Below are 10,995 nucleotides of genomic sequence, written 5' to 3'. Positions count from 1 at the left end.
TCCCTGTGCTGTGCTGACTTCCTCCTGGGGCTGCTTACGGTGCAGGTGTCAGTGCTGTATATCACAGTGCTGGTGTCAGTGCTTTATGTCACGCTGCTGATGTCAGAGCTCTCTATCACGGTGCTGGTGTCAGATCACTCTATCACGGTGCAGGTGTCAGTGTTCTATATCACGGTGCTGGTGATCATCTCCTGCACACTTTTCTTTGCCTACCCTGACCTTCCCTCGCCTCCATTGCCTCATGAGTCCTGAATTGTCAGAATTTCACATATAAAAAAGAATGCTTGTAGTTGTCGATCCCAGATTCACCTCATACATGTGTTATGTCATTGGCCATGTGGTGGGACTATGTGTGCACAGCTAGTAATTATTTTGTGGCTGCAAATATGACCTGTAGGTTTGTAAAGTTTGCCATCCCTGTGCTGTGCTGACTTCCTCCTGGGGCTGCTTATGATGAGGGGCTCCCACCATCCCTGTGCTATGCTGACATCCTCCTGGGGCTGCTTATAATGTGGGGCTCCCACCATCCCTGTGCTATGCTCATTATGAGGGGCTCCCACCATCCCTGTGCTGTGCTGACTTCCTCCTGGGGCTGCTTACGGTGCAGGTGTCAGTGCTGTATATCACAGTGCTGGTGTCAGTGCTTTATGTCACGCTGCTGATGTCAGTGCTCTCTATCACGGTGCTGGTGTCAGATCACTCTATCACGGTGCAGGTGTCAGTGTTCTATATCACGGTGCTGGTGATCATCTCCTGCACCCTTTTCTTTGCCTACCCTGACCTTCCCTCGCCTCCATTGCCTCATGAGTCCTGAATTGTCAGAATTTCACATATAAAAAAAGAATGCTTGTAGTTGTCGATCCCAGATTCACCTCATACATGTGTTATGTCATTGGCCATGTGGTGGGACTATGTGTGCACAGCTAGTAATTATTTTGTGGCTGCAAATATGACCTGTAGGTTTGTAAAGTTTGCCATCCCTGTGCTGTGCTGACTTCCTCCTGGGGCTGCTTATGATGAGGGGCTCCCACCATCCCTGTGCTATGCTGACATCCTCCTGGGCTGCTTATTATGAGGGGCTCCCACCATCCCTGTGCTATGCTCATTATGAGGGGCTCCCACCATCCCTGTGCTGTGCTGACTTCCTCCTGGGGCTGCTTACGGTGCAGGTGTCAGTGCTGTATATCACAGTGCTGGTGTCAGTGCTTTATGTCACGCTGCTGATGTCAGTGCTCTCTATCACGGTGCTGGTGTCAGATCACTCTATCACGGTGCAGGTGTCAGTGTTCTATATCACGGTGCTGGTGATCATCTCCTGCACCCTTTTCTTTGCCTAACCTGACCTTCCCTCGCCTCCATTGCCTCATGAGTCCTGAATTGTCAGAATTTCACATATAAAAAAGAATGCTTGTAGTTGTTGATCCCAGATTCACCTCATACATGTGTTATGACATTGGCCATGTGGTGGGACTATGTGTGCACAGCTAGTAATTATTTTGTGGCTGCAAATATGACCTGTAGGTTTGTAAAGTTTGCCATCCCTGTGCTGTGCTGACTTCCTCCTGGGGCTGCTTATGATGAGGGGCTCCCACCATCCCTGTGCTATGCTGACATCCTCCTGGGGCTGCTTATTATGAGGGGCTCCCACCATCCCTGTGCTATGCTCATTATGAGGGGCTCCCACCATCCCTGTGCTGTGCTGACTTCCTCCTGGGGCTGCTTACGGTGCAGGTGTCAGTGCTGTATATCACAGTGCTGGTGTCAGTGCTTTATTTCACGCTGCTGATGTCAGAGCTCTCTATCACGGTGCTGGTGTCAGATCACTCTATCACGGTGCAGGTGTCAGTGTTCTATATCACGGTGCTGGTGATCATCTCCTGCACACTTTTCTTTGCCTACCCTGACCTTCCCTCGCCTCCATTGCCTCATGAGTCCTGAATTGTCAGAATTTCACATATAAAAAAGAATGCTTGTAGTTGTCGATCCCAGATTCACCTCATACATGTGTTATGTCATTGGCCATGTGGTGGGACTATGTGTGCACAGCTAGTAATTATTTTGTGGCTGCAAATATGACCTGTAGGTTTGTAAAGTTTGCCATCCCTGTGCTGTGCTGACTTCCTCCTGGGGCTGCTTATGATGAGGGGCTCCCACCATCCCTGTGCTATGCTGACATCCTCCTGGGGCTGCTTATTATGAGGGGCTCCCACCATCCCTGTGCTATGCTCATTATGAGGGGCTCCCACCATCCCTGTGCTGTGCTGACTTCCTCCTGGGGCTGCTTACGGTGCAGGTGTCAGTGCTGTATATCACAGTGCTGGTGTCAGTGCTTTATGTCACGCTGCTGATGTCAGTGCTCTCTATCACGGTGCTGGTGTCAGATCACTCTATCATGGTGCAGGTGTCAGTGTTCTATATCACGGTGCTGGTGATCATCTCCTGCACCCTTTTCTTTGCCTACCCTGACCTTCCCTCGCCTCCATTGCCTCATGAGTCCTGAATTGTCAGAATTTCACATATAAAAAAGAATGCTTGTAGTTGTTGATCCCAGATTCACCTCATACATGTGTTATGACATTGGCCATGTGGTGGGACTATGTGTGCACAGCTAGTAATTATTTTGTGGCTGCAAATATGACCTGTAGGTTTGTAAAGTTTGCCATCCCTGTGCTGTGCTGACTTCCTCCTGGGGCTGCTTATGATGAGGGGCTCCCACCATCCCTGTGCTATGCTGACATCCTCCTGGGGCTGCTTATTATGAGGGGCTCCCACCATCCCTGTGCTATGCTCATTATGAGGGGCTCCCACCATCCCTGTGCTGTGCTGACTTCCTCCTGGGGCTGCTTACGGTGCAGGTGTCAGTGCTGTATATCACAGTGCTGGTGTCAGTGCTTTATGTCACGCTGCTGATGTCAGAGCTCTCTATCACGGTGCTGGTGTCAGATCACTCTATCACGGTGCAGGTGTCAGTGTTCTATATCACGGTGCTGGTGATCATCTCCTGCACACTTTTCTTTGCCTACCCTGACCTTCCCTCGCCTCCATTGCCTCATGAGTCCTGAATTGTCAGAATTTCACATATAAAAAAGAATGCTTGTAGTTGTCGATCCCAGATTCACCTCATACATGTGTTATGTCATTGGCCATGTGGTGGGACTATGTGTGCACAGCTAGTAATTATTTTGTGGCTGCAAATATGACCTGTAGGTTTGTAAAGTTTGCCATCCCTGTGCTGTGCTGACTTCCTCCTGGGGCTGCTTATGATGAGGGGCTCCCACCATCCCTGTGCTATGCTGACATCCTCCTGGGGCTGCTTATAATGTGGGGCTCCCACCATCCCTGTGCTATGCTCATTATGAGGGGCTCCCACCATCCCTGTGCTGTGCTGACTTCCTCCTGGGGCTGCTTACGGTGCAGGTGTCAGTGCTGTATATCACAGTGCTGGTGTCAGTGCTTTATGTCACGCTGCTGATGTCAGTGCTCTCTATCACGGTGCTGGTGTCAGATCACTCTATCACGGTGCAGGTGTCAGTGTTCTATATCACGGTGCTGGTGATCATCTCCTGCACCCTTTTCTTTGCCTACCCTGACCTTCCCTCGCCTCCATTGCCTCATGAGTCCTGAATTTTCAGAATTTCACATATAAAAAAAGAATGCTTGTAGTTGTCGATCCCAGATTCACCTCATACATGTGTTATGTCATTGGCCATGTGGTGGGACTATGTGTGCACAGCTAGTAATTATTTTGTGGCTGCAAATATGACCTGTAGGTTTGTAAAGTTTGCCATCCCTGTGCTGTGCTGACTTCCTCCTGGGGCTGCTTATCATGAGGGGCTCCCACCATCCCTGTGCTATGCTGACATCCTCCTGGGGCTGCTTATTATGAGGGGCTCCCACCATCCCTGTGCTATGCTGACATCCTCCTGGGGCTGCTTATTATGAGGGGCTCCCACCATCCCTGTGCTATGCTGACATCCTCCTGGGGCTGCTTATGATGAGGGGCTCCCACCATCCCTGTGCTATGCTGACATCCTCCTGGGGCTGCTTATTATGAGGGGCTCCCACCATCCCTGTGCTATGCTCATTATGAGGGCCTACCACCATCCCTGCGCTGTGTTGACTTCCTCCTGGGGCTGCTTACGGTGCAGGTGTCAGTGCTGTATATCACAGTGCTGGTGTCAGTGCTTTATGTCACGCTGCTGATGTCAGTGCTCTCTATCACGGTGCTGGTGTCAGATCACTCTATCACGGTGCAGGTGTCAGTGTTCTATATCACGGTGCTGGTGATCATCTCCTGCACCCTTTTCTTTGCCTATCCTGACCTTCCCTCGCCTCCATTGCCTCATGAGTCCTGAATTGTCAGAATTTCACATATAAAAAAGAATGCTTGTAGTTGTCGATCCCAGATTCACCTCATACATGTGTTATGTCATTGGCCATGTGGTGGGACTATGTGTGCACAGCTAGTAATTATTTTGTGGCTGCAAATATGACCTGTAGGTTTGTAAAGTTTGCCATCGCTGTGCTGTGCTGACTTCCTCCTGGGGCTGCTTATGATGAGGGGCCCCCACCATCCCTGTGCTATGCTGACATCCTCCTGGGGCTGCTTATTATGAGGGGCTCCCACCATCCCTGTGCTATGCTCATTATGAGGGGCTCCCACCATCCCTGTGCTGTGCTGACTTCCTCCTGGGGCTTTACCTCTGCTGTGCATATTATGAGGGGCTCCCACCATCCCTGTGCTGTGCTGACTTCCTCCTGGGGCTGCTTACGGTGCAGGTGTCAGTGCTGTATATCACGGTGCTGGTGTCAGTGCTGTATATCACGGTGCTGATGTCAGTGCTTTATGTCACGCTGCTGATGTCAGTGCTCTCTATCACGGTGCAGGTGTCAGTGCTCTATATCACGGTGCTGGGGGTCATCTCCTGCACCCTCGTCTTTGCCTACCCTGACCTTTCCTTACCTCCATTGCCTCATGAGTCCTGAATTGTCAGAATTTCACATATAAAAAAAGAAAGCTTGTAGTTGTCGATCCCAGATTCATTCATACATGTGCTATGTCATTGGCCATGTGGTGGGACTATGTGTGCACAGCTACTAGCTAGTAATTATTTTGTGGCTGCAAATATGACCTGTAGGTTTGGAAAGTTCACCTCCCATTGATGTCAATGGGGCCCGCCGCGAACGTTATGGTCCGCGAACTATCGGCCGCGTTTGCGAAATGTCACGTCGGAAGTTCGTCCATCACTATTTACAATTCTACACATGAGAGTCCCCTTTCTTTCCCCCATGATCGGTGGTATTGTGATTTGAATGTGAGGCTGAACGAATCATCTATAAGAAGCTAAGCCAGCAATTTCCCCCACAAGTGTGTTTGACCCTGAGGGGTCTCGTATTGAGGTGAGAGGCTGGGGGAAACAGGGGGTGCACTGGTGGAGCACTGAAGGTGGAGCGTCTATCTTTTTGTGAAGCATGTCTGCATATGTGACAACACTGCATGACCATTAGATAAACTGTCACTTTTGGATATTGAGCTACTGAATAGCACTGGAACTTTTTTGAACACTTGTATTGCACATGGACCTTTTTTTTTTTTTTTTTTTTAAGCTATTTTAGCATTGTGATGTAGCCACATATTTTCTGCGATATTTGCACATTTTTTTTATTTTATTTTTTTAAGATAGTTTTTATTGAGGAAAATGCATAGATGTACAGAAAATTACACCATGCTGGAAAAAAAAAAAAACATTACCTAAACACAATCAGAGTTCTTGGCAGAAACAAAATCAAGCACTGATCATTTGAACATACAAACTGTCGTAGGGTAGCTTGACTACCTTGGGTCACAACTTATCAGAGATAAGTGATTTCGGAGTAGCTCTCACAAGGTAGAAGGCGAGGGAGCCGAAAACAGAAAAGAAAGAAAAAGAAGATCAAAACAAATTGGTATGTTGTGGGGTTGTAAAAGATCTCTGTCCTCAAACTTAAAGCCAATTCGGTCTGGGGGTGAAGATGTGCGGGGTTCATTTGAGGATAAGGCTATTTGAGCCTGGGTGAGCGCCTGCAGCCTCTGTAGGCTTGTTCATGAGATTGTGCCTACCAGGCCGTTTTTGTTTTGGGGGGCCCATGTTGAAAGTCGGTGGATCACATCAGTGGATTGTGTTTCCGGGGTTCTGTACTGCTGATATTTAATTGTATAGAGTGAGTCTACAGAGTGGGGGATGGGGTCAGGATGGGGAATGATTAGAAGGGAGAGGGGGGGGGGGGGGGGCGAGGGGATGGGGAGTGAGAGAGAAAAGGGGAAAGAGGAGGGGGGAGAAGAAAAAAAGGGGGGTTTGAGTGTTTTTATATTTGCACATTTATGTACATATATATGTAGAGTTATTGATTTGTGTCACTTAATAGGTGGTCTATTTTAAAAGCCAGTGGTACATACCTTTTTTTTTTTTTTACATCTTATTAGATAGCGTGGAGAGCATTATTTATGTTAGCAGCTTCCCTTAATAATATATATATATATTTTTTTTTATATTAGTTTAGTTTAGTTTAGGTTTGATTAGTTGGGGTTGTGCGCATTAGTACCTTATTTATATTAATTATTTATTTATTTATTTATTTATTTATTTATTCTCTCTCTTCTTTATACAGTATATTTTCTAAGTAGGCTATATAGCTGTGTAGTAAAATAAGGCAATAAACTTACTTGGCATATTTGAATGACAATATATTTATCATGATGATTGATTAGCAAATAATGATACATTACCACCAGAATAAACTACTTACTAGTCTGCTGTGTGCAGTGGCTACAATCTTACAGTTGTCATAATGAGCAAAGAATGATACATAGTACATGAAATATGACATGTTCTCATCAGCTGACACCTTTGCATCTCTAAAACCCCATACACACTATCAGATTTTCTACTGTTTTTTTTCCTTGAGATTTACCAAAACCATATAATAGGAGGCCAAACCTTAGGGGTTTCAATTAGTATACAATCAGGCAGGCCCTTGTACTACATTGTTTTTGTAAAGCTGAAGACAAAAAATCAGCAGAAAATCTGATAGAGTGTTATATGAGGCTTCACAATCTCCCCCATCACATCACACAAGGATCTCATGGCACCGGCTGATGTTTTTGTTCCCGGCTCCTTCTACTCAGCTATAGATGAGCAGAGTTCTGTATTAGAGGGGAATGTTTCCTGATCTTCACTCTTCACTCATCTAATGTGAAGATGATTGTAGTGGGAGATGTGAGAAGATTGTTTTCTGATGAGAATGTGTGTAGAAAAGCAGGTAGGAGGAAGAATGGGACACACGCTCAGGAGGATGGATGTGTTTGCAGCCTCTGTGTTCAGCCTCCTGAGCAGATCATGAGAGCGGTAAGTGACAGATCGGTAAGTGACAGTCCAGTGAGCAGATCGGGTCCCCGATAAAGATTGGACATCCTTCTATTTCTTATTATAATCGTTTTTCTCTCTGCCAGGGAAACACAACAAGAGAGAGAAGATTCCCCAACACTGGAGTGACAGTGAGTGGGCGTGTCTAGCGTGTAACCAATAGCAGTGCAGAAGGCAAGTTCTATATCAACCAATAGAAGTGCAGAACGTCTCTATATAAGGCAGAGCACCACACATACACGATATTGATATAGTTTCCAAACCTCGTTGAGAATCATGACTGAAACTGAGAGCGCCCCAGCCGCCGCTCCTCCAGCGGAGCCCGCCGCCAAGAAGAAGGCGACTAAGAAGGCGGCAGCCGGAGGAGCCAAGAAAGGCAGCAAGAAGCCGTCCGGTCCCAGCGTGTCCGACCTCATCGTCACAGCCGTGGCCGCTTCCAAGGAGCGCAGCGGGGTCTCCCTGGCCGCCCTCAAGAAGCTCCTGGCCGCCGGAGGATACGATGTGGACAAGAACAACAGCCGCCTGAAGATCGCCATCAGGGCGCTGGTGACTAAGGGGAGCCTCGTCCAGGTCAAAGGACATGGAGCCTCCGGATCCTTCAAGATCAACAAGAAGCAGCAAGAGGGCGACAAGGCCAAGAAAGTCACCATCAAGAAGAAGCCATCGGCTGCGGCCAAGCCCAAGAAACCTGCGGCCGCCAAGAAGCCAGCCAAGTCCCCCAAGAAGAAAGCCCCCAGCAAAGCAGCCAAGAGCCCCAAGAAGGCCGCCAAGAAACCGGCAAAGGCTGCAGCTGCTCCCGCCAAGAAGGCGACAAAGAGCCCCAAGAAGCCCAAAGCTGCAGCCAAGCCGAAAAAAGCCGCCAAGAGTCCGGCTAAGAAGGCGGCTAAAGCCAAGACAGCAGCCAAGCCCAAGAAGGCCGCTCCGAAGAAGAAATAAGAATACCTCCCTCATCTCCACCCCCCAAAGGCTCTTCTCAGAGCCACCCACCTCCTCCTATCAGAGCTACACCTATCTACCTACACATACCTACCTACACCCACATCGCTAATAGCACACACAGTGCTCCGCATGTCATCTCCAATAGAGGAGACACAAATCACATATGAGCGCTGATTGGCTGCAGAACGGCTGATTAATATTTCATTCTATAATGACATTTATGCGGAGAATCATTCTAATGATCGGGAGACACATCATCCTCCGCTCATGTTAGAATGATCGGCAACAAGACTCCTGTGTTATGAGGAGAATGGAGTGTTTTCTAAACATAAGTTACATTCATCATATGTGTATAAAAATAAACCTGTATTAACGGCTCAGTAACTAATAGTGTGATCCTCTAAAGGCTCTTCGATAAAGCGGCTCATTTGGATTTATAAATTGGCCGCCAACATAACATATTTGCAGCAACAGTAAATCCCCAGGTGGGCGATAATGAATGAATAATGAATTTCCAGATTTGTTTTTCTGATCTCCATTGCGGATGTATTCCTCCCTGTAATGTGTGCCGCCCCAGCAGAGATGTTTGATCTCCGATGATGAGGGTTGTAGTATGGGATGAGGTAGTAGAGGACACCCCTGACCCCCCCATAGTGACATCTCCACGTGGGCTGTGTAAGGTTTACCCCCTCCCATTATATGTTCTAATCGGATTTATCTTCAGATCTCTAAAGACTTGACAAAAATACTCTTGTTGCCTGGAATAAGAAATTGTCGGGTTTCTAGAAAATGCAATGATGTGTCTTGTGTGAGAGAATGTGAAGAGTCCAAACAGACAAAGATTGTAAAATCTGTTGACAGGAATGTTCATTTTACTCTATAACGTCCCATTGTATTGTGTTGGGTACATAGAGCAGGTGTTGTTACTCTGGGATTGTATTGGAAATGATGTTACAGATCAGATTTGCTTACAGACGGAGCTTCCGAGTGCAGAGAAGGATGAGAAGAAAGAAGAGATGTGGTGGGAAGGATTTGTATGATGTAGTGGAGATGAGATAGTATGGAGCTCTCTGAGGAGGATGTGGTGGCTCTGAGAAGAGCCTTTGTTGTTGTGGGGGGTGGCGATGAGGAGGTCGGTGGGGGGGTTATTAGGCCCTCTCTCCGCGGATGCGGCGTGCCAGCTGGATGTCTTTGGGCATGATGGTGACCCTCTTGGCATGGATGGCGCAGAGGTTGGTGTCCTCGAAGAGTCCTACGAGATAAGCCTCGGAGGCTTCCTGCAGAGCCATGACGGCGGAGCTCTGGAAGCGCAGGTCGGTCTTGAAGTCCTGGGCGATCTCTCGGACGAGGCGCTGGAAGGGCAGCTTGCGGATGAGCAGCTCGGTGGATTTCTGGTAGCGGCGGATCTCTCGGAGAGCCACGGTGCCGGGCCTGTAGCGGTGAGGCTTCTTCACTCCGCCGGTGGCCGGGGCGCTCTTGCGGGCGGCTTTGGTGGCCAGCTGCTTGCGGGGAGCTTTCCCTCCGGTGGACTTACGAGCGGTCTGCTTGGTTCTTGCCATGGCTGATCAATGCTTCCAATCTCCACAAGGAATACAAGTGTGAGAACTCGGGCTGTGCGGCGTCTATTTATACACATCACTGCCTTCTGATTGGACAGCTAAAACACACCCCTTTTCATGATTGGTTTGCTTAAAAAAAGCGGCATTTTTAAAATGCCCGCCAAGATCTGCCCGTTCTCTGTGTTAGTAGAGTTCTCTTCTTTGTGGGGTGGGGGAGGGGAGTTCCTCCACATCACACAATGTGTAAGGATTAGGAGCTCTCACATTGGACTGCTTGTCTCCATAATAAATGAGATGACAGAAAATCCTCCTCCGATCTCACTGATCGGATTATTCCGTTCTTAGTGAATAACAAGTAGAAAGGTGACTTGTACAGCTTGTTCCATCCAGCGCAATTCTGTACTAACATGGAGGGACAGATCGCTGAGCAGACAATGAATCGTGTCCCAGCCACATCTGGGATCGGTCGGTGTTCTCATTGGTTTCTATCAGATCCATGTGGATACAATTCAACTAAACTGCTACAATGTATCCTCTATGGAGGAGCAACACTGACACCTGCTGGTGACAAGAGAAATGACTTCTGTGCGGGGATCTAGGACGTGCTACAATCAGATTTCATTGTTTTCTTTCCGAATCTAATTTCTAAGAAAAATAGGTGATTACAACGTAATCTTTGGGAATGAACACAGGGCGACTTCTAGATGAATTTGCATTAAGGTTTTGTCAGAAAATTCACTAAAAACATTATTTGAACCATATTTCTCACGATATCTTCATCATGTTTACTTTACAATGAAATCGCAGCTCTGATATGGTGTATGTGAGTGGCTTCTACAAGAGCCTTTGTGTCCTGCTGGGATGATGGGGGGTGTCGGGGATTTACTTGGCGCTGGCGTGTTCGACTTTGATACTAATTATTATAACATTAATAAAATACAGAATATATATATATATATATTGTGCCGTTTACACAACTCTTTACAATAAAAATGGCGACAGTACAATCACAATATATTTCAATACACAAGCAATATGAGGACCCTGCTAATGGAGTTTACAATGCAAAGAAATGTTTTTATAATGAAGGATTA

At 47.4% G+C, this 10,995-nt stretch overlaps 2 protein-coding genes across 2 annotated transcripts; one reads left to right on the top strand and one right to left on the bottom strand.

Annotated features, from left to right (window-relative positions):
- The first annotated feature begins 7,663 nt into the window (after positions 1 to 7,663).
- On the top strand, positions 7,664 to 8,726 carry LOC143955283 (uncharacterized). Its single transcript, XM_077465361.1, has one exon. It carries the CDS (start codon positions 7,680 to 7,682, stop codon positions 8,337 to 8,339), a length of 660 nt encoding a protein of 219 aa, XP_077321487.1. The 5' UTR covers positions 7,664 to 7,679; the 3' UTR covers positions 8,340 to 8,726.
- Positions 8,727 to 9,196: 470 nt separating this feature from the next.
- Positions 9,197 to 9,951, bottom strand: LOC143955284 (histone H3). The gene has a single exon (XM_077465362.1). The coding sequence runs from the start codon at positions 9,899 to 9,901 to the stop codon at positions 9,491 to 9,493; it is 411 nt and encodes a 136-aa protein (XP_077321488.1). The 5' UTR covers positions 9,902 to 9,951; the 3' UTR covers positions 9,197 to 9,490.
- Positions 9,952 to 10,995: the final 1,044 nt, after the last annotated feature.

The sequence above is a fragment of the Lithobates pipiens genome, unplaced genomic scaffold, assembly GCF_037356315.1.
Source record: "Lithobates pipiens isolate NorthernLeopardFrog02 unplaced genomic scaffold, aLitPip1_a1.2 Scaffold_35, whole genome shotgun sequence".
In the NCBI taxonomy this organism is placed as follows: domain Eukaryota; kingdom Metazoa; phylum Chordata; class Amphibia; order Anura; family Ranidae; genus Lithobates; species Lithobates pipiens.
The sequence above is the reverse complement of the archived record's forward strand: the minus strand, read 5'-3'. Positions and strand labels throughout refer to the sequence as shown.